Here is a 27,143-nt window from a genome sequence, read left to right on the forward strand (position 1 = left end):
ACTATTCATGTTGCACGTTAACAATCTGGACGAAGGAACTGAGGGCATTGTTACTAAGCTTGCAGATGAGAAAAAGATAGTTGGAGGGACAGGTAGCGTTGAGGAAGCGGGAGCTGCAGAAGAACTTGAACAGGCTTAGGAGAGTGGTAAATGGAGATCTGTGGAATGCATTGTTGCAGAGCTCTGTGGAGGTCATGTTATTGAGTGTATTTAAGACAGAGATCGATAGGTTCTTGATTGGTGAAGGTTACGAGGGGAAGGCAGGAGGGTGGGCTTGAGAAACATGTGAGCCATGATTGAATGGTAGAGCAGACTGGATGGGCTGAATGGCCTAATTCTGCTCCTGAATCTTAAGGTCTTATCATCCAGTGGAACGATAATGTTCAATGCATACAGTGGTGTAAAATGTAAATTGATTGTCTGATTTGCGTCTTTCTCAATGATTATCTCCAGTGTGAAATGAGTTGCTGATTTGCAGTTGCACAAGTCATGATCTGATCCTCTATTATTGCAATATTATGTGTGGTTATTCCTGGGAGCTTTAGGCAGTAAAGAGTGGCTCAGAATTTGCTGTAAACCTAACGAGGTGTGAATAATACATGTTGTTATTCATGTGCAAATCATCCAGCAATTTGTAATGAGGAAGAGAGAGAGAGCCAGAATTGCAAATTAGCCCACGTTAGGAGCTGAAATGTGCTGCTGTTCCATTCACTGTGCAAAGAAACAGCATCTCTCCCTTTTGAGAGTTTTATGATGTTGCTGCAGTGGCATGTAAAATTCCTGTCAAACTTAGCACAGAAAATTATACTTGCTGATTCACTATCATCTGTTCGACAGTACCACAAAGTTAAAATCACCCATTCATGCCCACAGAGAGGGGAACAAACTAGATAAGACTAAAGGGAAAAAGGGCACATTGATTATTTTCTGAATTGTTGCTGCAGTCATAACTGAATTTTGCGAGGAATTTTCAATGCAGGGATGGTTGGTGCTGGTAAAGCTTATAAAGGGATAGTTTTAATAACTCCTGTGGAGGGGTGGGGGGGCGGGGGGGGTGGTGGTGGGGTGGTGGTCAGGGTTCAGAATTTGGATTGAAACATAGAAACCAGAAGAGAAAATAGGTCATTCGGCCCTTTGAAGCTGTTATGCCATTCATCGATCGTTGCTGATCCTCTATCTAAATGCCGTTTTCCTGCTTTCTCCCCATGCCTCTTTAATACTTCGAAAAATCTTTTAAAAAAATCTATCTCTTCCTTGAATACATTCAGTGATTTGGCTTATGACTCTATGATTTCGGTGGTTGAGAATTCGACAAATTCACTACTCTTTGAGTGGAGAAATCTTATCCCAAGACTGTGTGCTCCTTAGTTCTAGGCTTCTCAATCTGGGGAAACATTCTGTCCACATCTAGTCTGCCCAGCCCTGTTATAATTTTACACGTTTCAATCAATCCCCTCTGCTCCCTCTAAACTCTAGTGAATTCGGGCCCAGTCGAACCAATCTCTCCTCATAAGACAGTCCTACCGAGAATATCTGCCGAGTGAACTTCTGTTGCAGTCCCTCTATAGCAAGTGTGCGCTTTTTGGGTAGGGAGATCAACACTGCACACTATATTCCCAGTGGTCTAGGATGACGCTGCAACCAAATATTTTAATCAAAGTACTGAGCTCATTCAAAATGGTCAAGGAGCTCAGTCCCTTAAAAGAGGTGGGTTGTTCTAAAGACTTTTACCCACTTGGATTTCAATTTTGAAGATGACAGCAATAATGCTGATTAAAATGCATGTACACTAATCTGTGAATGTTCATATTACAAAAAAGAGTTCATCCAGTTTTGAGGGGCACCATGAGCCTAAGGGATCACATGATCACATCAAAGAGCCCTGTGTATACCTATGAGGGTGTCGCTGGCTAGGACAGCATTTATTGCAGCAGAGGGCAGTTAAGAGCCAACCACATTGCAGTGGGTCTGGAGTCACATGTAGGCCAGACCAGGTAAGGAAAGCAGTTTCTTTCCCTGAAGGACATCAGTGAACCAGATGGACATTTTCCACAATCAACAATGGTTTCATGGTCATTAGACCTCTTAATTCTAGATTTTTATTAAATTTCAAATTCCACCATCTGCCGTGGTGGGATTCAAAACCGTGTCCCCAGAACATTACCTGGAGTCCCTGGATTAACAGCCCAGCAATAATACGACTAGGCCATTGCCTTCCCCCTGTTGCCAGAAATGAGGTTCATTGACATACTGTTTGGAGAATGGGAAGAACAACTGACAGTTCAGGGTTCTTGTTATTGGTTGTTAGAAGGTACATGGGAGATTCCCGCTAAATTGGGATGTCTCCTTCCCTCGTACTAACCCTGACTGCTGAGACTATCACAGTCCACTGCTGAGGTGAGTGGCCAGTCAGGAGCAAGATCTTCAGAAGCACTTCTTCACACAAAAGGGGTGTTGAAAATCTGGAGCTCACTCCTACAAAAACATGCTGGGGCTGAGGGTCAACTGAAAATTTCAAAGCTGGATTTTTGCTATGAGGTGGTGGAGCAGATTAAGATCGAAATCGGCCCTGACCTGATGGAACGGAGGAACCAGCATGAGGGTCTCCATAATCTGCTCCCTGTTGTGATGGTCCTGGGAGCAGAGGGAAGGAAAAAAGTGATTAAAATGTAGCCACGACTGTTTGTTTTCATAGCAGATGACTGCACAGTGAGTTCATGTGGAATCCCTCAATATACATCATCCCATTTAAAATAAACCGTGCTTGCTTTCACCGGGGGTTAGAAGACTGAAGAGTGATTTAATTGAAGTTTATAAGATTCTGAAAGGTCTGGATAAGACTGTTCCCTCTTGTCGTTCAGTTCAGAACTAGGGCACTGCCTTAAAAATTATGGGGGTCACCTTCTTAGGAGTTACTTTTTCTTTTCTCCTGAGAGTTGTGACTTTATACATCTCTGCCTCAGGAGGTGGGGTCATTTTAAGGCCAAGTAAATGGCTTCCTGTTAGGCAGGAGAATCGCGGGTTAGCGCGTGCAAAAGGCAATGTGCAATTTGAAATGCAAACATGCAAGCTATGATGTTACTGAAAGGGGGAGCAGGCACGAGGGGCTGAATGGACTACAATCTACACCTCATTGGCATGTTTGTATGTCAAAATGATAGACAAGGGAATCACATTCAAACCTGCTTAGTGTCAGCAACTTTTACAAACGTGGAGAGAATATTTTGGCAGCCTGGGTGCAAAAGAGACAGCAGCAGAAGAAACAAGAGCTGATCCTAACCAAACTAAACTGTGGCCTTTTGCCTCTATACAGCCACATTCTCATGTGTTGAAAGGGAGCATATTATGAACTAGGCTAATAAGTTGTCTCAAATTTGTCCTGAATACATGTCTTCATATGTACCTATACTGCATGGCTGTTGTAAATGAAAATGGGATTAGATTCTAAAAGGTCATTCACAGAAGCTGGTTATTCCAAAAGATCACTGTAGATGTGAATAATGATCAACATATTACACTATGGAACATAATTTTTTTTTAATTAGCTAAATATTTTTGCAAACATTTAAAGCACCCTTAGGATGAATTCTAATTTTCTTGAAGCCTGATTTTCTAAATTAATAAGTAATGAACCAAAAGACAGACGACGTGACAAAATAATCAACACCTTATTAATGTGGTTTTAATGTGTAAAGAAATTGTCTCAAGGTGTCCCAAAGACATATGTGTCCTCAGACAGTCGACAAAAGGAGGAGGTATTAGAGGAACTGATGAGAAACTTTCTGATGGACAGGTTTCAGAGAGAAGGAAGAGAGTGGTGGAGAAATTTTGGAGGGAATTCTGGAAAGTTGGAGGAGCAGAGCGATGGGAGTAGGGCAATCTTGGGAGGCCAAAATTGGAGGAATGCAGGCTGCAAGATGTATCTCCGTGCCATCAATCCTGGTGCCATGGGAGACATGTGACCATGGGAATGGCAGGGTGTCTGCCACTGACTGCTTGTGGTCAGCAATACTTGCCAGGTTTTGAGGAGCAACAGTGTGGGAATCTTGTGCATGTGGCAGAAACCAACACAACAGGCAAACCGTGACATCAATCAGCATCTAACGCCGATTTTGTGGACCATTTTGTCCTTTTCATCCTCGCTGCTCCTTTTGATTACTAGCTCAAACTAGCGAAGCTGAACACACAGGGGACCCCTCTCACTGTGGAAAGATATGAAGTGCTTGCGACAATCCTCTTCCTGCGTCAGTGAGAGCTTTTGGAGGAAGTAGACTCCTTGCTTTTCAGTCTGAGGGGAATTGTGCTGCCCCTTTTGGATGAGTGGTGTGCACGTGAAAGGTTTCAGAGCACACTGCTAACTGCTAGTCACCGGGCTGGAGTTGCAGACTCCCTTGTTTGTCATGAAGGTGAAGCAGAGGCAGCAGAGAGGGAAATCCCAGGAGGAGGTGGTGGGGGGTCCTCAACAGAAACAATAACTGGGCCAGGATCTTGTGTGATTGCTTCTTCCACCCCCATCTCAGCCAGATGCTGAGGGCATGCGCCCTGCTGGTTCTTTGCTGCTTCTTCCTCATATGTGCTACTGTGTCCTGAAAGAGAGATGGAAGATGATCAGTGAGTGTCTTGCCATGTTTGTGTGAAGTGCTTATTGGAACTGAATGGCTGAAAGTATGTGGAAGATGTGGGTGTGAGGCTAGCAGCCAGGCTAAGTGTGAGAGTGTAAGGAGCAGCCTACGAATGTTAGATATGTTTAGATTGCTCAGAATAGTTGATGGCTAAGTTATGAGTGTGTGAAGTTGATGTGATGTGATGTTTGGGAGATGGCATTTGTGGATGCATTCACTGGCCTCGATCATTTGTGTAAGGTCTTTGAATGTTTTCCAACCGTTTATCCAAGTGCCTAGGGCAAGACACCTCTCATGGTCCTCGGTGGCTTTCTGCTCCAGTTGGGATCTGGGTAAAGGTGACTTCTCTCTGCTTTCCACCTCTGCACTCATAACATCTCCAGGGGCTCCATCTTAGAATCTGGGAGGCCTCACTCTGGCCTGCTACTCCATTGGCCTAACATTATTTTTTGATAAGTCTTTCTGAGCCACTTTGAGCATCTGCAACAAACAGCATGCACCTTCCCTTTAATTCCTGTGGTCTCGCACAGGCCTTGCCCCCCACCCACTTCCCCCTGAGCTCACAGTCATTCAGCATTGTGTTAAACACTGGCCCGTGATCCTCAATCAAGATGAGCATACAGTGCAAATTTTACATTGCTGCTTGTGTCACCAACATGGCATGTGGCACAATTCCACAGTCACTAACTCATCAGTTCATTGATTCATTGAACCTCTGTGTTCAAGGAGGATTTTAGGGCTGGAGGAGTTTATAGAAATGGGAAGGGGTACAGAAGGATTTGAAAACAAGAATGTGATTCTTAAATTGGAGGTGTGGGGATCTGTAAACCAGTGTAGGTTGGTGAGCACAGGGCAGTGCTCTGAGTCAGCCTGACTGAAACAACACCAACTGAAACAGTAACTTTTAATTGCAGCATTTTGCTGGCCCTGGGTAAATAAAATGCCCTACTTTTAGCCTAATATCAGAAAATAAACTAACACAATGCTTTCGGTACCCAATGTTAACACCCTGATATCCTGTTTGTAAACAACGTAGCTCAAAAACGAACTGATAGCTTTCAACAGAGCTTCATACATAGACAGGGTGTGGTGTTTTTGGTGAATTTATGGATCTGGTTCCTGGATTTTCTTTTTAAAGGCTCTGTTGATGATGAGAGATGAGGTGAATTGATTTTCTTTAGAACATTGTGCACTGTCACAGCTGCTGTGGTGGAATTTGTCATAGTTTTTAAAATGTGAACAGAGTTTTTGGGGCAGGTTGTTGGAAGCGAATTGGGCTAAAGCCTCGTCAGTGGGATGGGAGTGTCGGGCCTGTAGGTGCTTGGGAGGCATTTGCGCCATTTCTGAAGCCTTGATTTCACCTCTGCATCCCCTTTTTGCCAGTCATGAATGATTGGGAAACATGACATGCTTGAAGTGGGTGTCAGGCTGGAAGTGGCTGGTGCTTAGTTAAGGTGACACCATAAGATTAAATATGCAGCTAGAAATACAATTCCAGGTTAATAAATAGCAATTGTAAATAGTGTCGGGGACCTAACTTTTTGGTTGCACAACTCCCTGGAGGTTACACTGCTGCTAGATCCAGCAACTCCCTTACCCCATTTCCAATAGTTTTAGAAAAAAGGAAAATACTAAAAGCAAGAAAATAAAGGACCCAATGTTTTTTATATACCCTGTCCAATTGGGAAAGCCCTCTCCCTAGATATCTAAAGGTGCTACAGAAGGAATGACCACCTGGATAGCAGCTGCTCTCCCATCTTTTTTCCCTATCAGAAATTTCAGGACAGACACGTTACAAATGCCACACATATAAGTCAGCAAATGAAGATTTAATTCATTAGTTCAGAGGATTCGCCTCAGCTACTTACCAGGTCTTGCCATTTACAATTGCCACCAAGTAGTTTCTATCAGCGAGAATTGTATCCAGTCTGGTATACAGTGAGAGCCAAACACACAAACGTACACAGGAATGAGCTCTCTGATTATAGTAACACAGAGAACTGCTTATTGTTCAACTTACTGTTGCATGTATTCTAAATCTGAAACAGCTGCATCTGCAAGTGACACAAAATGGGGGCATGTATGGTGTACATTTGCAGAAATAATGTTACAGGCTCTGTCAGGCTGCCTTAATCTGTACCCGTGTAATCTGTCACACTGACTGGATTTGTCTCATGCCTGTATGATTCTTCAGTCACCAAATCTGGGCATTTCTTCAGTTTTCATCACATCTCCTCCCACCCAAAGCTGCCCCACCCAGGCGAACAGCCTCTTGTCTCATTTCTGGTGTTTTCACCAGAAAAATCGACCAAAGCGCTCAAATAAATTAAGATTCTTTTAAATGTTGGAAAGATCAAAGTCCTTGTTGACCCAAACTGCATCCACCTCAATATGTCTCCCCGGCCCCTCTCCTGATCTCTGTCTCAAGCTGATCAACACCTTGGCACCCTGTATGACCCCAGAATGAGGTCTTGAGCTTGTCATCACCATCACCACCACGAAGACTGCCTATTTCCACCAATCTCTCCCCCACAACACCTCACCCTCATTTGTTATTAAATGCCCGGCTAGTACCTTTGCTGCTTTTTTTGTTATAGAATCCCTACAGTGTGGAAACAGGCCCTTCAGCCCAACAAGTCCACACCGAACCTCAGTGCATCCCACCCAGAACCATCCCACTATTACCCACCTAATCCACACATCCCTGAACACTACGGGCAATTTAGCATGGCCAATCCACCTAGCCTGCACATCTTTGGACTGTGGGAGGAAACCGGAGCACCCGGAGGAAACCCACGCAGACACAGGGAGAATGTGCAAACTCCATACAGACAGTCTCCCGAGGGTGGAATTGAACTCGGGTCCCTGGCGCTGTGAGGCAGCAGTGCTAACCACTGAACCACCATGCCACCCTGTCAATGACATACATTGACCTTTCGAATTAAATGTTATCAGCAATGAGTGTGTTACTAAAACCCATGTTCCTAAACAGAAAATAGCCCAAAACAGTTCATAGGAACAACGAGTAAAAATCTTAAGATTGGAATAATTAGGATTCATTGTACTGACTCTTCTCATAACATCAGTTTTTCACAGACTATTCCCTATTTATTTTGGACCTCAATGGTCTCCCACCTAATGAACTTGAAACCATCTAAACCTCTGAAGTCGTACCTTGCTTCTGATGGAGTCCCGTTCACAACCACCCCTGTAACTGCTAAACTACATTGGGTCAGGCACCGCATTGCTTTTAAAATTATCGAGCATGTTTTCAAATCATCTCATAGCCTCTATCTTCCCTGTTCTTCCAGTCCTACACCTCCTTCTGCGCACCCCTGGTTTTTTTTTAATAGGATCCCTACTGTGTGGAAACAGGCCCTTTGGCCCAACAAGTCCACACTGACTCTCACAGCATCCCACCCAGACTCATCCCCCTAATCTACACATCCCTGGACACTACGGGCAATTTAGCATGGCCAATCCACCTAGCCTGCACGCCTTTGGACTGTGGGAGGAAACCGGAGCACCCGGAGGTAATCCACGCAGACATAATATGCAAACTCCAGGCAGACAGTCGCCTGAGGCTGCAATCAAACCCGGGACCCTGGCGCTGTGAGGCAGCAGTGCCAACCACTGAGTCACCGTGCCACCTAATTTAATCACTGCACCATTGGCAGATATATCTTCCATTATTTAGGCACTTACCTCTGGATGTCCTCCTGAATTTGCCACCCCCAATTCTTATCTCTCTTTCTTCTTTTTAAGACACTCTTAAAAATCTACTTTATTAACCAAGTCAATCAGAATATTGCCTTACATTGCTTAGTGTCAAATTTTGAAAATGCCTTTGGATATTGTGCTATTATTACTGGTGCTACGTAAGTGCAAATTTGTGGTTGTCACCGGTGCTACTGTGGGCTATCGTCAGAAAAGCTAATTATTGCAACATGTAACAGAACTGGCTCAGAGTAGGATTTCATTTTGTTTTTAAGAAGATGAGTTTTATTTTTAAAGCACTTATTTGGTGAAGATAAAAGTTTTGTTTGATTTTTAGCCTGGCAAAGGGAGTTAACATTTATGACAATATATAGATGGACAAAACCTTCTTTGATCCACAATTGAAGATTTTTAAAATGTGAATTCTTTGTATGAATTTGGGTAACTTTAGAAAGGTGTGACTTGTCTGGAAAGGAGTCTACCTTGTGAAAATGCTGCCTGCTAACTGATTGAATTAGAATTAGAATTAGAATTAGCTTTTTTGTCACATTCACTCACGTGAGTACAATGAAAAGTTTACAAGGCGCAGCACAGTGGCTCACTTGTTAGCACTGCCGCCTCACAGAGCCAGGTCCTGGGTTCAATTCCAGCCTCGGGCGACTGTCTGTGTGGAGTTTGCACATTCTCCCTGTGTCTGTGTGGGTTTCCTTCCACAGTCCAAAGATGTGCAGGTTAGAGTGGATTGGCCATGCCAAATTGCCCCATAGTGTCCAGCCTAGGTGGGTTAGCCATGGGATATGTGGGGTCACAGGAATAGGGTGGTGGGGCGTATGGTCTTGGGAGATTAGGTGTGGACTCAATGGGCCAAATGGCCTGTTTCTACACTGTAGAGATTCTGTGAAGTTGCCAATTATGCACTGATTCTTAGGGGTAAAGAATTAATGAATTGAATTTAAATTGACTTCCTACACATTTCATGTCTATGTTTGTTGCAGAGCAGAGTGTATACAGCGAGGGGTTTCTCCATCACAAGCCCATGGCCTGGGCTCTAATCTTGTGACTGAGGTGCGGGTGTACAACTGGTTTGCAAACCGTAGGAAAGAAGAGGCCTTTCGGCACAAATTAGCAATGGATGCATATGGCACTCAGCAACCCCATACAGTAACCCCTGTGACACCCCATAATAGCTCACCCATGCAGCCAAGTGCCTTGTCACCCAGCAAGTTACAAGGTAAGGTTCAAACTGTTCACTATTTCTCATTTTACAGCATAAAAATAGAACACTGTATAAGATACTCATTGTGGGATATTCAACTTAAATAAGGCCGAGCACACTGGACCTCAGATTGAGTTGTCTAGAAGTTAAAAAGTAAAAGAACATGGTTTTGATGTCTAACACATTAGTCGCCATCGACAACAAAAACAGGAATTGCTGGAAAGAGCAGAATTAATGTGAGCCTTCTTAAGAACTGTTTTGTTATGTGAACTGTTACAAGGCTACAGTATCACAGACTTACACACACAGTCTGGTTGCTGTGGGATTGCTAATGTTACTGTCCATTAGACACGTGGCTGACTGATTGCAGAACTTCATCACACTGTGACTGAAGGTGCGTCTGGGACTTTTAAACTGGAATGTCACATGTTGTAATGACATGTAACTGTGCAAGGTAACTGTACAACTATAAACGCTTCCTGTTTGGTCTGCAATCTGTGCTATAACACAACATTCCCAATTGCATCTTCATGCATGGGTCTGGTCTCCGAAAATCCGGAGATGAAAGATTTGGACCGATGCCTATTTTGAAAGAGCTACATGTCTATCAGAAGAATATAAACCAAGATCCTCTGCACCAGACTGGAGAAGTGCACAGTTCTCAACCATGACTAGGCAGCTCACTTACTTTTGGAAATCAGCAACTCCTGTTATAGCTTGTCATCTGTTACCAGCATTTCAGTGCTGACAAGCTGTTGTGCACTGATTTGACAACCAATTAATAACCATTATGCTTTTAAAGCTTTTTATCAACTACTTAATGGGCACTAAAGGTTTGAAGTAGGTCAGTAGGTGATGGGCAGACAGCGTTTTAGCCATCGTAATGTTCAATATATTGGCTGGGGAATGTGCTACATCAGCTACAGACTTGGCTGGCCTGCATTTTCCCCACTTTTCAAGTTGGATAAGAGTGGGATGTTTCCCACTGGCTCTCTGACCTCTTTTCCAGGAATTTTCCACAGGAACAGGGGCAGAGTGGGCAGATTCCCATTCAGCGTTAATGGCAAAAACAGATCACCCAATAATTTTCATCATTAATGCCTGGCACTGCTTTGTGGTAGGGGCAATGTGAAAAGTGAGCAGTCGGCAGGGTGGGGGAGGTGCTAACTCCCTTTATACATCCACCCTGACTGAGGGATAATGTGAAGCAGGCACAATGTCACTCCTTTGCATTATTGTCTAACATCCAGATTACCACACTACCAGCTTTGTGAAGGCAGTCAAATTTAAAACATGACTTCTTTGGATAGCATCCTCCACCAGGGAGAGTTACAGCCTCCAGGCTCCGATTCAATGAAGTTTCTGATCTACTCAATGTTTATTTTTTAGTTGGTCTCCCTTGCTGAGTTTATGGAGCAAGACTTTTTTTTCCCCTTTTGCATCTAAGCTGCTGAAGGCTCTGTTTTGGGAAATCAATGAGCATTTTGTGAAAGGGACGAACGGGGTTGAGAGAGAGGAAGCAAATGGTATGGGGAGAAACAGGAAGGTGATGGAGGGCTGCAGCCTGTTATTCTAGGAAGGGGCAGAGGAGCAGTAATATCAGGGACAGGATTTCCCCTGGCACCAGACTTCAGAACTGCTGGTCCTCTGATTGGCCCGGCAGCATCTCCAACCCACCCATTCTCTTTCATTGGATGGTGAGTCAGAGACGACCAATTAGACCGCTCCCAGTAATATTATTGAGCAAGTTGCGGATGAGGGACCCTCCCATTTGGTACCATGTTGGATTTCTGGTGGCCACGGTAAAATTCAGCCAGGCCCTCCATAAGTGCACTGGGCCTAAACTGGTGTGAGTTTGTCCCCAGCAGTGTGCTTTACCCAATATGGCCATGCTCATTTCATTTCCTTAAAATAAAAAACTGGATGTGGTTATTGTGGTATTGGAGAATCCAACAGACAATTATTAAAGTTATTATGCACGAACATTACATTTCTCGCCCAAATAAATGGCTGGGTCAATTTGAAGCCATTGGGTTAAAATCAGAGGAACATGCCTCCATCGAGTGTCATGCACCAAGTGATCTGAGGTACAGTGGAGTCTGAGATCTTTATACCCTCAAGTCACATGCTGCGATACAGTGAGGATGTCGTGGTCAATTCTTAAAGACATACTGACATACTAAGCATGAGGCATGACACATCACTCCAGATCTAATTTTACTTCTGATCAAGAAGACCAGTTGCCATATTCTGATGGTAAAATCATGGGCTCACAAAACCATCAGTTTCTAGAACCTGGTCTGCTGAGCACTTCTAACTTTTGAGTGACTGACTTTTGGAGTTCTGGTGATTTGGAGACTGCATTCTCATGTAAATCCAGAAAGCAAGCTGTGGGGAGACAAACTTGGATCAGTGTAGCCATTGGCAAGGTAACTAATGAGGAGTTGGGTTGGGCGACAGAAGATGGCAGCCTTGCAATGATACTTTAATGACTTCTTTAATACCAATGCCAGAGGCAGTAGTCATAAACTCTTGAGAGGCTCTGGCTTTAAATGGCATGGAATGGGAGGTAAAACTGTACTGTACTCCTTACTGCCTTATGGCTGTTTCCAGACCGGGTGTTTGAGACTTACAGCAAGTGACCCAAGGTATGGTAGAGTCTGAGATCTTTCCACTGTCAGGTCACATGCTATGATACAGTGATGATGTCATGAGTATATCTCTTAAAGGTATACTGACATACCAGTTGCTGCTTTTTGTTCAGTACATCTTTTGATAATAAATTGTCCTTTTCCCTGTCAGCTCATGCCTTCTTGTCTAAAATATATTGGCTGGTCTGTGAACCTCTGACAATACACAGTGAAATTATCACACCTGCCAGTACCATTGTCATGGGGGTAAATGTGGAAGTAAATTTGTGTGCAGTAAGGACAGCAGCTAGGCTATATCTGTTTGGATGTAATTGGTGAGAGGAATGTTGGCAGGAACACCCCCTCCTGCGCTTTGTTGAATACCCTGTGATTTGCAATACCATCCGAACCACTGCAATATGCACTGGCATGTCACCTTATTGTCAGCTTAAATATTGGAGTATGTTTCTGACTCTGAGGGTAAACTGGCGCTCGGAATGCCTTCTAAAATCCACTCCTGGGACAATGTACTGTTTAAATCTACAAGGGTCCTAAAGGGTGTGTTGGTTAATACACAAAATAAAATCAGTTTCCTTATTTTACCAACTCAGTTCCAACTCCCATTGTATGACACTTCAACCAGTACTTCTCACAGCTATTTTTAAAAATTGTATTCAATTCTGAATCGAGCTGAGGACCAACAGCAGACCAGTGGAAGATTAGAGAGGGTGTTTTGGTCAGGTCTGCTTTTCTCCTCTTTCTCTGTTGAAATCTGCCACAGATAAGACTCAATAATATGTTCATTCAGCCACAGTTCCTCTTGCCCACCATGTGCCCTCTTGTGCTAAATCAACCCTGCACTTTTTGTAAGCTTACTTCAAATGGAAAGCGATTTTATTTGTCACTTATTTCTGACTCCAGTACACAATGCTGCCTCACAGTGCCAGGGGCCCGGGTTCCATTCCACCCTCGGGCGACTGTCTGTGTGGAGTTTGCACATTCTCCCTGTGTCTGCGTGGGTTTCCTCTGGGTGCTCCGGTTTCCTCCCACAGCCCAAAGATGTGCAGGCTAGGTGGATTGGCCATGCTAAATTGCCCGTAGTGTTCAGGGATGTGGAGATTAGGTGGGTTACAGGGGGATGGGTCGGTGTGGACTTGTTGGGTCAAAGGGCCTGTTTCCACACTGTAGGGATTCTATGATTCTATGAATGTCTGTCCATCATTACTGGCCCTGTTTACCAACATCTTGTAATGATCCTACCTGATGGTCTGCTGGCCAGCTTGAAAACTTAGTATTCAGTGCAGAAAAATGCTACACCTTATCACACTGATCAATTCTAACCTTTCCAAGGAATACCTCTATAGAGTTCATGTACAACTATTTGTGATTAGTCATATATCCAATTTTTGTAAAATGCATTGGGCCATTTTCATATTTAAAGATAATATCTTAATATTATGATGGAATCATGTGTACTTTGGACACTTAAATCCTATGTACTTCAGTAACTAAAGCCTACTCTATATAGAAATGAGAGGGCTTTTTGCTGAGTGATTTTTAACTTTTTCCGAATGAATCACAATAGGAAGATAAATTCCCCCCAGGTTAACGAAAGTACCAATTTGCTCTCGATGCATCTCATGGATCTTCAGCCAACCACCAGCATTGCCTCTCATTTTCTTTGCGGCTGAGGCCAGAAATCAATGTTCCAGTCACTGAGCAGGAACCTTGGAATGGCTGCACACTTGCAGCCTCGCGGCTTAGAATGAACGTTACTACCCATTTCTAATCACGCTGCCATTCCAAATTCCTGAGAGAAATCGCGATTTCTCAATGTATCAACACTAAACATTGATACTGGAAATCCTTCCTCAGTTCTTTTAGTCTGGCCTTTGAATGACAAGAAATTTCACTCAATGCAATGACCTTGGGATTTTCCTTTTAGCCCACATACAGAGTCTCTCTCATTCCAATTATCTTGCCTCCTCTCTTAAATGTATTACCTGCATTGTTCCTGGCTCACCCTCTGACACCTTACAGCAATGGTCTGTTGTCACAAAGAAACTTTGATCATGATTCCTGACAGGCATTTGGAAGTCATGCTCAATACTGGCACCCTATGCTATCCATAGAGATGCCCGGTAAGGAATTACTGGATACTTATTGTGGAGTGATAAATCTTGAACAGCTTTCCTGCGTGAACCCAGAAATACTGAGGCCTGTTTTAAAATTCCTGCCACTACTTTAGCTGGTTTCAGTGAACGACACAGACTGGGAATTGAATTTAAGGACCTGTTTTCTGCTGTCTATGGCTCAGAATGTCCTGAAATAGCACATTTTGCCAAAATATATAGTGCTGAGCTGTGCTGAAATGTCCTGCAAATCTCATTAGTAAACAGCTAATAATAATAAATAATAGCTAATAACAGCTAATAATAATTATAATAATAATAAAAACCTGGGTTAAATAACTGAAGTCCAAGGAAAGCACTGAACTGATGTTGTCTCTTATCTTGAAGTTGCTCCCTCTATATATGAGAGATAAACCTTAAAACCCCTTGATCCATCGTTTATGTACCTTCAAGTATAAGTGGCCTGGCAATGAGTCGGTGCTGCACCATTTTACAGGCAGAAGATGAGAATCCAGTATTATAGGCCACATACACACATGCCCTTTTTGTGTGGTAAGTGTATCACTAGCCATACTGGTCAAGTCTAAATTATAAGCGGCCAAAGGTCATATCTGAAATGGGTTTTAGACCGTCTGCAAATGAAAACTTGAAGCCTGCTTTAGGTCTCCTTGATTGAGATTGGGAAACCCAGTTTGTGTCAGCAGTCACCTTGTGCCATTCTGTTCACTCCCGGGATGTTTAAGAAAATACAGTTGTGGAAATGTTTCATGTTTCGAATCCTTCAGCTGCCATTAAAATGCATTTAGATTTCAGTGGGAGTAGCAGATTGTTTCAAAGTAACCTGACCATATTTTTCCAACAGCATGATAAAATGCATCTGGGGAATTCTGTTTTGTATAATGGAGGATGGGACTTATAGTTATTTTAAACAGCCTGTTTGGGTATGTTATGGGAGACTTCTGGGGCAGGTGGGATTTGAACCCAGGCGTCTGGTCTAGAGGTAGGGATATTTCCACTGCAATTCAAGACGTGCAAGGATGGAGTACATGTTTTCTCTTCAACCTACTCAGATATTATTGCACACTTCTGGACAAGGTGGGTCTTGAACCCAAGCTTCCTGGCTTAGAAACAGTGACTCTACAAGAGCCTGACACTGACTGTCGTGCTTCAATCCAAAGATATTTTCGAATCAACCTGTTCGGAGAAGCTGTCAGGTGATGAGTTAGCTCTGTACAGAAGCAAAACACTGGATGCTCGAAACCTGACATTTGAAATTGGGATCGCTAGGTGCTGAGGCAGCATCTATGGAGACAGAAACAAAACTCATGCTTCAAATCACAGACCTTGTGAGTTGGAAATGTACCAGGTTTTAAATGGGTGGAGGGGAGGAGGGAAACTGAAAGGGAGGTGTCTGAAAGGGCAGAAATCTAGAGTGATTAAGTAACAAAATGGGTTATGATCGGTGGTGACAGTGGATGGTGATGGGTCACGTAAAGAAGCAGAAGCTGGGTCTGGAGGAGGTCTAATTGAGAAATACAACTTTATTTATCACTTGTGGCTGTCTGCGAAAACGGGAGCAGTGGTAAAGATCAGAAATTGTTGAACTTAACGTTGAATTTGGGAGGTTTCAAAGTTCCTAATTGAGAGATGAGCATCCACTGGGCTTTAGTGGAGGCTGAAGACCGAGAGATCATGGTGAGATTAGGTCAGAGAATTAAAATGCTGTGAGTCATGTTTGAGAACTGAGCAGAGGTGTACCCCAAAGCAGTCACCCAGTATATGTGTGACTTATCCCAGTTCTGTTGCATACACAAATGGCTGACACTGAAGTGAAGCGCTTTGGTGAGAAGGTAATTACCACGTCAGGCCTACAGCACAGAAACAGCCCCCACAGCTCGACTAGTCTACACACAAGCTCCCACCATGGTTCCCTGTCTCACCCTCCAGCATATCCATCTAAACAAAAACAAATGACTGCAGATGATGGAAATCTGGAACAAAGTGCTGGAGAAACTCAGCAGGGTCTGGCAGCAGAGAGAAGCAGAGTTAATGTTTCAAATAGGTCTCTATCCATATCCATCTATTCCTCATTCACCTAAATAACAATGTAAAGGCTCACAGTGCTAGGGACCTGGGTTCGATTCTAGCTTTGGGCGACTGGCTGTGTGTAGTTTGCATGTTCTCCCTGCATCTGCGTGGGATACTCTTCAGAGAGTTGGTGTTGACTGAATGGGCTGAATGGCCTCCATCTGCACTGTAGTGGTTCTATGAGCTTTTCCATAAATATGTCTCTGCCATTTAGCTCCACTGCTCCTTATGGTAGCAATGCTTGTCAAATTTTGATCACAGTTGTAGGTCTCTCCTTAATTTCCTATTGAATTTATTGTGCTTATTTATATTAATGAGGTTTAATTTGGGGCCTGCACCCTCTCAAATGAAAGTTTTATTTTCTGCTCCTTTCTCGCTGACTAAATGACCTCTTTCAATGACTCACCAAGATGGTGGCAGCGTCAAGAAAGATAGAACAGGACAGTGGACAGAACAGCCTCTGACAGAAATGGGAAGGAGGAAAGAGAAACATACAGCCTGGCAGCAAGATTAAAACAGAATAAAATCCCTACAGTGTGGAAACAGGCCCTTCAGCCCAACAAGTCCACACCGACCCTTTGAGCATCCCACTCAGACCCATCCCCCTAAGCTACACCTCCCTGAACACTACGGGCAATTTCCCATGGCCAGTCCACCTAACCTGAACATCTTTGGACTGTGGGAGGAAACTGGGGCACCCGGAGGAAACCCACACAGATATGGGGAGAACGTGCAAACTCCACACAGACAGTCGCCTGAGGGTGGAATTGAACCAAGGTCCATAGTGCTGTGAGGCAGCAGTGCTAGCCACTGAGCCACCATGCCACCCGATAAATGGGTGAGCAAACTTAAGCAAAAAGGAACAAGAAAGGGGAATGCCAAAAGAGTGTAGTGGCACACAAAATTAACCTTAAGTTGGAAATAGAACCTGAGCAATCATTAGGTTCCACTCTCTGCACTGTTGAAGCACTACTGCATTTCCATGCATGGAAATACCAATGTTCATATCACACAATACTGTGTCCACATTGCTCAGTGTTTCTGTGCCCTGGGAACTTTGTTAAAATGTCATCCAGATAATTAAAAGCTTATTAGTCTACCTTTCATCATTCCTGTAATCTCCCTTGCAGACACCTACACCAATATTGGCCCTGCTTCAGATGTTACAATAGCTCAGATCTGTGGGATGATGTTGTTAATCATAGTTGGCCATTTTCATTAATACTGCTGTGCTTTTTTGCCCAGCTTTGTCCTCCTTGCCATTTGACAAATTCCATATCATGTTCCCAAACTTTCTTGAAATCAGTCATTTTCTAAATTTTACTCCACATTACTACAAAGTGTGGGCTTACTTGAAATTGTGGGATGGTTCATTTATGAATCCAGATACAACAGTTTATTAATTAACTTCAGAATTGGAATGCTGGATTTATTTTCTAATTGCTAAGGTCTGTTTCACAGTGATATCAACAATTCCACCCCTATTGCTTACACTATTAGTGACCGTTCATTTTTATTGAGCCTGCCTGTGTTAGTAGATAAAAATTAACTCCATATGTGCGCAATTTTAAATTTACAGCGTAATTAATCAGGAGTAATGAAATAGGTTAGGCACTGACCTCTCATCTTTGGGACTGGCTGAAGATAAAAGCCCTTTCTATCCAAAGCTATAGGAATCGTGTGTGAAAAGTATTCGAGCAGGCTGAATCCAATTGTTAGTGTCTCAAATTGGGTGCTTTCGTTCATGGTCGTAAATACAGCACTGTTACAGTAGATGGTGTTCTTCAAAAGATGGGGCTGAGGCAGGGGACAAGGAACATTACTTTTCATCAGTGCTTGAAATGAATAATTTATGATAATACAATGTATTTGCATATTATTTAAAAACATGACAATCTACAGCCAAAGTTTAACCTAACCTTTCCACTGGGGAAACATGATGGGATCAGATGCAACGCCACTTTTAAACATTCCCCTCGTTTTGTTCAACATTAAACTCCCCATGTAGTGGGATCCCTACAGTGTGGAAGCAGGCCATTCAGACCATCAAGTCCAACCATCCGAGGGCATCCCACCCAATCCCCTGTAATCCTACATTTCCCATGGCTAATCCACCTAGCCTGCACACTATGGGCAATTTAGCATGACCAATCCACCTAAGCTGCACACCCTTGGACTCTGGGAGGAAACCAGAGGGAACACACACAGACACAGAGAGAACATTGCAAACTCCAAACAGACAGTCACCTGAGGCTGGAATTGAACCCAGGCCTGTGGTGCTGTGAGGTAGTAGTCCTAAGCCACCGTGATCTTGTGAGATGCTAATGAGTTAGTTTAAAATTATTCCCAAAGTTTCAAGCATGGAGAAGCCTTGCAGACTCAGGTTTTACATGACACGAAAAGATTATCTGATTTCTTCCCTGAAGGACATGAGTGAACCAGTTAGAGAATCAGAATGACCCATTGTCTTCATGATCATTTTTAATGTCAGTATCAAAATTTTGACATTTAATTTCACTGATTATTTCTTCCTTAAAGGATATGAAAAAACTAGTAGGGTCTTCTTGGCAATGCAAAATTCTTTTTACTGAAAACAGTTTGTTTTTTGTAAAACTGAATTCAAATTCTCAATTTGCATGATGGGATCGGCATTCTTTGGTTTATTCTCCAACGAGAAGTCCATTATGTTAACATATCTCAGATACTTCAGTGATAGGACGTATTCATGGATTTAAAAGTATTGCTTTAATTTCTTGAATTTATTCTTTGGCGGTTTTGGTGCTGTTGAAGACCAGGGGTTGAAATTGACACCAAATCAGCTCAGTGTCAATTTCTGGGAAGATTCTGTGAAGCGTTTCCCTGTATAAGCTCTAGCGAGTTACCTCGCACAACTTGTCAGTGTGAATGTGCCATACCTCAGTGACACTGCATTCACACTATTGTCTTCTCACTAGTGGTAGAAGTACTGACCACTGCCAGGAACTTCTGGGTTTTGTGCCGCTGGCACTGCACTCAAATCCCGGCAGTGCGACAGGCAGTTCCATTCAGAGTGGGCCGCCACTCAATTCTAAAGGATACGGCTCAGCAGGGGAAATTGGCACCTGGCTTCACCAACCGGGACTTGGTGGCTCTGGTAGAAAGGAAGGTTGACCTCTCTCCTTAGGACCAGGAGAGGAGGCCATGGCACCAGACTCTGTCATGTTGTGCTGAAAAGGTCACTGTGGCTTTGACAGACCAAAGGAACGCCCAACAATATGGGAAGGTGGATAATGACCTTCGCCACTCTAAGTGCCACCAAATCCTCTCTGCTCCTTCACGCTCGTTCAACCTCTGCCACCACACCCACCTCCCACCAAGACTGATATCTGCCACTCTATTGCATGCAGCATCTTCCTGTAATTATTCTCACCCCCAGCCCCCCTCTGCCCCAGACCACCAAACCTTCCTGCCCTTTGCACTCATTTGGGACATCTTGCTGTCTTCTCCCTCACCATTACTAACAGCTGTGCCAGCCACTTTCATCTCACTCAATCCTTGCCCTTGTATCACAGAATCATAGAATCCCGAAAGTGCAGATAGAGGCCATTCGGCCCGCCAACCCTCTGAAGAGCTTTCCAACTGTTCCAGGCGGAAGTGGCCCACAATAGGGCAGAAGGGGCCAAGATAGGTGGTAGGGTGTCTGACATGCATCTTCTGTCTGTCTCTAGAAGAGAATCCTTGCCGTAGCTGCAGAGGGCTGTGCCCACTCGTGGTGATGCTAGGATCCCCGTGTCCTGGCAGGCAAACACATCATTGACACATCTCACTCACACATAAGGCAGCATGATGGCTCAGTGGTAAGCGCTGATGCGTCACAGCACCAGGGATCCGGGTTTGATTCTACCATCGGGCAACTGAGTGGAGTTTGCACGTTCTCCCCATGTCTGCTTGGGTTTCTTCTGGGTGCTCTGGTTTCTTTCCACAGTTAAAAGATGTGCAGGTAAGGTGCGTTAGCCATGGGATATGCAGGGATTGGGTGGGATGCTCTTCAGAGGGTTGGTATGGACTTGATGGGCCAAATGGTCTGTTTCCACACTGTAGGGATTCTATGATCTCTGCAGCTCGTTTGAGAACAAAATGCCAGGGGGTGCTGGCACTCAGAGGGCTGCCAGAGACAAAGCACTACTCAGGTCCAGGCAGAAGGGGATGTGGTGGTGATCCAGCACACTTGATGCTCCCTGCACTCTATCATTCTCGCCACTGGTGCTCAGCAAGACCTCACTCCAGGTGCCTTTTCCCTCACAAGGAGATAGGGCACCCAGCCAGAAAATGACCCACACACAGATCCCTAGCCTTCTCCTCGAGGACACCCCAGAGGTACATTGGCCCTCCATCTCCTCTCTGCCTGCTGCCCTCTACCCTGTGGCATTTCAAGCAGTGGGGGTGTGGAGGAGGTGCGCAAGCATGTATTTGGGCAGGATGGCCTCACTTTGTCTCAGCCTTCTAGCTACAAATGCCCCCTAAAGAACTGAAGACCAACAGGCCCCACCAATGCAGGCGTCCTCCACGCCAACTCTGTTTTGATTGCACATTTGTGATTTGGATGGTGATGGAAAGCAACAAAGTTAGAGCTTCATGGAGTAAGTCGCAGGCTCGGCCTCTCAGTCTGGGTGCACCCCCCCATCCCCAAACCTTCATGTTCCTTTCTGCATTGAAATTGACTTAGGACGGTCTCCTTAATTTGACTAGGACCGCTCCCCTTACACTCTGAGAGATGGTGATTGGGTGGAAGCACATGCAGTGTGCTTGCCAGGTGTGATGGAGGTATGGGATTGACACAGCACAGTGCCATACAGCACCCCCTTGTCCCACCCCCTTGTCAGATCACTATGGAGAGCCATGGCAGGTTTCCTGACTTTGTATCTGCACTAAAACACTCGGCAAGGCAGGAATAATGTGATGCTGTAAGTTCTGAATGAGGGTTGCAGTGCACAAGAGGACAAGGCAAGGTAGAGATGCTGCAAACTAAGAGAGTAAACGAGGTAGCCCTGAGATGCGTGCTGCCCCGATGCATGGGATCGGCTCCCCTCTGTGTGTTGAGTGCAGCTTCACAGCAGCCTTAACAATCTAAGGTGCTAGTGGGCTGTAAAATGCAAGATGAAAGCTGTATCCTAAGTGAGTGGGAGATGTGCCCCGAAAACACGGTGAGGCTAGTGCATGATGAATGCCAATCTCCACGAATGATCTGTACAGTGGTACTGCCTGTGGAGTATGCCTGTAGCTCCTGGGAAATGCTGACTAATGTAGAGGCTTCGAGGAGCACATACCAGCTACTCCCTCTGACATTAAAGTGAGGACTGTTGGTGTCTACCTTTCTGTGCAGCGGGGGAGGATATCAAACTGCATAGAAATGGGGTGAGAAAAGGTAGCATAGAGATGTAAATGCAAAAAAAAATGGCCTTTCACTGCTTGCTAGTGAGATTCTCATCTCGCCATTCAAACCTTGGATGGAAAATTGGATTATTTTCCTGGACACCAGGAGTGTCAATTTTCCAAACTCCCTGCAATTTCCCAACTAACTAGCCACTGGAAAAGTCCCACCCCGTACCTTTCCAACATTTGTCACCAGTATCAGCACCAGGTCAGCTATGGGTTAGATGCTGAGCATTGCTTCTACCATTCAGGTGCTTTTACCCAGTGTCAGAATAGCACCTCCTGGTTCACCAGTGTGACATTTGTATTCCCCTTTCCAGCATGTTAATGTTCAGGATGTGGGCACCTCTGGCTAGAACAACACTTGCTGCCCATCCCTAATTACCCAGAGGGCATTTAAGAGTTGACCACATTGCTGTGAGTCTGGAGTCATGTAGTCACCTGCCAGACCAGGCAAGGATGGCACATTTCCTTCCCTAATGCATTTTTATGACAATCAGCAATGGCCAGAATTATTAGACTTTTATTCCACATTTTTATCGAATTCAAATTTCACAATTTGCCACAGTGGGATCTGAACCCATGCCCCCAGAACATTAGCCTGGGGTTCTCCATAATGCTGCCATTTTGACCTCAGCTTCTCTGAATTGACGGTAGCTTTGTTTTGAGGGCTTGTATCAACTGAGAAAATGTTGCTTAAATTAATGTACTACTTGGCAGCTTTTGTACAGTGTCTTTCACCCGGGACAGGAGTCAAACCCATCTCCTAGACATATAAGATCATAAAGATTGATCCATCACACGCCAAGTTTGACTGATTTTGTGGCTTGTTTTAAAAAGTGTGAAAAACATGTGCCTTTAACAGGTTGTGGGAGAGGTGAGCAGGAGTCGGAAAGATAACATAATGTGAAAGCAAGCCGGTTTATTTTGAGCTGCGCAGCCAAGTGATCACTTCAAATGTTATTAGTTACAAACTTGTGTGAAACAAAATCATAGTAAATATAGTTCATTGGATGTTAACATCATGCATGATTATTTGTCCTAATAATGATAACTAATTTTATTATATTAAGATCAGATATTTACAAGAATACTGGAAAAGTGAAGTTTGCCTACCTCAGCAGATTCACCTTAGGGTTTAGAGAGAGATTAAGAGGTGTCTACTCAAAAAAAACTCTCTCAAGTGCCCACTCTGTTCAGTAGTGTGTATTGTGAATTCTTTTTCTCCTGATTTCTGATAGTTTTTTTTTATTAAACCTTTATACTTCATTCTAGCCTTAAAAACTCAGTGAAGGTTTATTTATTGGTCAAATGTTCAGCTATCTCTCCTGACATTGTCATTATGTTTCAGCACCCATTCCACCACTGTATTTATTTACTGCTATCTTTCCCTCCATATCCCCCATCCCTCTGCAGTTTCCTTTGGGATGTTTATATATATTTATAAATGTAAATTGATTTTATTCCATATTTGGTGATTGCTAGCAACAGCACCAAGAGTGAACACAAGTGCTAATTGTTGTACACCAAACCAGTGACATAGCTGCCAAGGAATAACAAGTCTGACATGATATGTTTATTGTCAATGTTGATTTGAATGTTGTAAATGTTAAATAATGTGGTCAATCACACACCAATTTTCCTACTCTTGTCGACCTTAGAACTAAAAGAACATGCTTTGATCAAAAGTTGACCTTCAGTATCCATCATTGTCACAAGATGTTGATAGCGCTTGTGCTTTCTGTTCTCACAGTTAAGTGCTTTTCAACAAATCCCCTAAGTTCTCTTTTCTTGTGACAGGAGTACGGTACGGGCAGCAAGCCTCCAATGATGTTGTGCCTACATCTGTTAGCCATCAGAACAACAGCACCATGGTGACAACTCACACTGTACTGCAGCCTGTCTCTCCTCCAGGCCTGGAGCCAAGCCATAGCTTGTTGACAACGGATACCAAATTGGTAAGTGTGTCAGGAATTGTACGAATCGTATTCAATTACAGAGGATGGTGCTGTCACCGGACAAATGAAGATGTGTTTTCACTGCACTCTTATTCCACAGGCTCAGTCATCAAATGTGCTCATATCATACATTTTAGATTGATTAATTTTTATATTGGTAAGGCAAACCTGGACAGGAAGTATACAGTTAGTGTTAGGGCCCTGGGGAGTGTTGCTGAACAAAGAGACCTTGGGGTGCAGGTTCATAGTTCCTTGAAAGTGGAGTCACAGATAGGCAGGGTGGTGAAGAAGGTGTTTGATATGCTTGCCTTTATTGGTCAGTGTATTGAGTATAGGAGTTGGGAGGTCATGTTGCAGCTGTATAGGGTATTTGTGACACCACTTTTAGAATACTGTGCTCAGTTCTGATCTCCCTGCTGTAGGAAAGATGTTAAGCTTGAAAGGGTTCAGAAAAGATTGACAAGGATTTTGCTATGATAGGAAAGTTTGAGCTATAGGGAGAAGTTGAATAGGCTGGGGCTATTTTCCCTGGAGCATCGGAGCCTGAGGGGTGATCTTATAGAAGTTTATAAAATCATGAGGGACATGGATAGAGTAAATGGAACGTCTGTTGCGCAGAGTAGGAGAGTCCAAAACTAGAGGCCATAGGTTTACGGTCAGCAAGGAAAGACTTAAAAGGGATTTGAGAGGCAACATTTTTGCACAGAGGGTGGTGCGTGTATGGAATGAGCTGCCAGAGGAGATGGTGGAGGCTGGTACAATTACAACATTTAAAAGGCATCCGGATGGACACATGAATAGGAAGGATTTAGAGGAATATGAGCCAAATGCTGGCAAATGGGACTAGATCATTTTGGGATATCTGATTGGCATGGGCAAATTGGACTGAAGGGGCTGTTTTGGTGCTATATAATTCTATGACTCTAAACTCTGTGTTTTTATTCAAAACCTTGAAGGGCTTGCAGTTTGACAGCAATCAGAACTGCTGCTATTATAGCCGATAGATTTTTGCTGGTGATGATTATTGTAAGTGCAGTGCCAGCTAAAATTGAATGCAAGTTGACTTATGATATACTTAAGTAAGAGTGGATTTTGAATAACTGTGGCATAGTTCTATGATCAGTTCATCTCTCCAGGTCAGGGATAGCTCTGGCCAGTCTATTGATTACTCCTTCACCTGAAGGTTAATTGCTTCATCAGCACCAGTTTTCACCTGGATTAACCTCATTGAGAACTCCCAATTCTCGTCTTTTTATCTTGCTTCATCTAACCCAAAAATAAAATCCACTCATTCAAGACTGGCCTTACGAGGGAAAAGTATTGGCCAGGCTGTTATCTATTCAAAACAGTGCCAAATGGGATCTTTCAGGTTAACCTTAGGGGGCGAATGGGTTGGTGCTTCAGGTCATGCGATAGGTGCAACTCACTGCATTTATGGAATCATAGAATCATAGAACTTTCTCATACAGAAGGAGGCCATTCGACCCATCGTGTCAGTACCGGCCAGGCACTGAGGTGAATTTCTTGCCGGGCAATGACAAGTTGCTAATTAAGCAGCGTTATTGCTTGTTCAATGCCTTATTTCCAGCCCAACTTAGTCTTGTAAAATTCATCTTCCAATCATCCAATAAGTATGCCAAATGCCTGTTTGACCACCTTATCAACTTGTGTTGCCACTTTCGGGGAACTGTGAAACTGTATGCTTAGATCCCACTGTAAGTTGATGCTACTAAGAGTTCTACCATTTATTTATCTGTCCACGTATCTGTCCTACAGTGTTGGGAGGCCTGTCGTACGATCTCATCACAAAGTAATTGCATCCTTCCTATTTCTGAGCTGTAGCCATATGGCCTCACTGGATGAGTCCTCCCAAGTTGTCCTCCCTCAGTACAGCGATGATATTCTTTCTTATTAGTAGCAGTAACTTAGTCAACTGGCAGAAGGAAAGAAATATCATCTTTTGTAACACCAGATGGGCTTTATCAAGGCAAGGTTTGGAATGAAAAATGTGCCATTTCCAACAATTAGCCAATAAAGTAACAGACAGACTGTTGTCTACATTGGTGGTTTAGTTATTTTTAGATAAACCTGGGTAAAACATTTACACCACTTGACTGAATTCTTTGATTGGTGGCAAAAATGCAGTTTGGTTATAAAGCTGGCCAAGAGTGAATTTGCCAAAGTAAAAATGACATATTTGGGCTACACTGTGGAACAAGGCAAAAGTTGTACGTACAGAAGTGAAAGCAAGTGGTATTTTGGATTTTCCCATGTCTAGGACAAAATGTGAAAATTTGCATTATGCTCGCATGAGTGGTTTTTACCCCATCAGTCCCGAACTTCAGCATTGCTGTTGCACCTTGTAACAAATTTATTGAGGAGAAAGAGAAAACTTGAACGAGTGCAGGAGTATCAGAGTGTCTTTGAAAACCTGAAAGCTGTGCTGCCAACTACACTCACTTTATCCACAACAAACTGTGAGAAGCCATCCAAGCTGGCCATTCATACCAGTAACAGCACTGTAGAGACTGTTTTACTGCGAGATGATGAAACGGGGATCGAACAGCCTGTTAGTCATTTTTCAAAGAAACCGATAGCATGTCAGTAAAAATATTGAATGACTGAGAAGAACACAATGAGTTTTGTGATGGCTTTACATCATTTTGAAATATACATTACCAACAATGTGGAAGGTCCTGTTGTTTTTATCGAACACAATCCTTTGATTTTCTTTGAGAAATTTCGAGACTCGTAGTTTTGATTATTTCGCCGGAGCTTAATTCTCTGACCATATAATTTGAAAATTGTCCTTGTGCCTGGAAAAGAAAGTGTTATGACAATGTTTTATCAAGAGCACCTATGAAGGATACCGAGTGAAGTGATTCTCATTGACTTATGTAAAATATGGTTGGTTGGCAACTCACAGTAGGAACATATTGACATTGAACCTACAATATGTGGCATGGAAATAGTGTTCAGGTAATTTTTGGATGGATAATTAAAATACCTCCCAAGAGCATATTTTCATTCTTAAGTGGGGCAGTTGCAGTGCAAACGGTGTGATTTATATATATTATAATATTGTTTATTTTTGAGTTTGGATTTTTAACTGGTGGCATGTTGGTTTTGGTCTGTGCACATGAGGGAATTTAAAGATTAACTTCTCAGTTTTTCTAGAACCTGGGTTTTTTTTAAACTTGTATGGGAGAAGGAGTGCCTATGGTAATAACAAATTTGTTTGTGTCAGGGGAGTTTTATGAGCGGACAGAGTAAATATTATGGAGTATTAGCTTGTTTTCTATGTAGAAGGATCAAGGTTGTTTTTGTCAGGAGGGAGGAAAGCCCATAGCTTAGAAAGTTCTTGACTT

At 43.4% G+C, this 27,143-nt stretch overlaps 1 protein-coding gene across 1 annotated transcript in view; it reads left to right on the top strand.

Annotated features, from left to right (window-relative positions):
• Positions 1–26,383, top strand: part of LOC109918679 (hepatocyte nuclear factor 1-beta-like) — a 94,026-nt gene extending 67,643 nt beyond the window's left edge. The window contains exons 4-6 of the mRNA XM_048611706.1: positions 9,335–9,570; positions 23,618–23,793; positions 26,108–26,383. Of these exons, the coding sequence (XP_048467663.1) occupies positions 9,335–9,570; positions 23,618–23,793; positions 26,108–26,383 (688 nt within the window). The remainder of the gene's footprint in view (positions 1–9,334; positions 9,571–23,617; positions 23,794–26,107) is intronic.
• The last annotated feature ends 760 nt before the right edge of the window (positions 26,384–27,143 follow it).

This window comes from Rhincodon typus, chromosome 24 (genome assembly GCF_021869965.1).
Source record: "Rhincodon typus isolate 14 chromosome 24, sRhiTyp1.1, whole genome shotgun sequence".
Classification (NCBI taxonomy): domain Eukaryota; kingdom Metazoa; phylum Chordata; class Chondrichthyes; order Orectolobiformes; family Rhincodontidae; genus Rhincodon; species Rhincodon typus.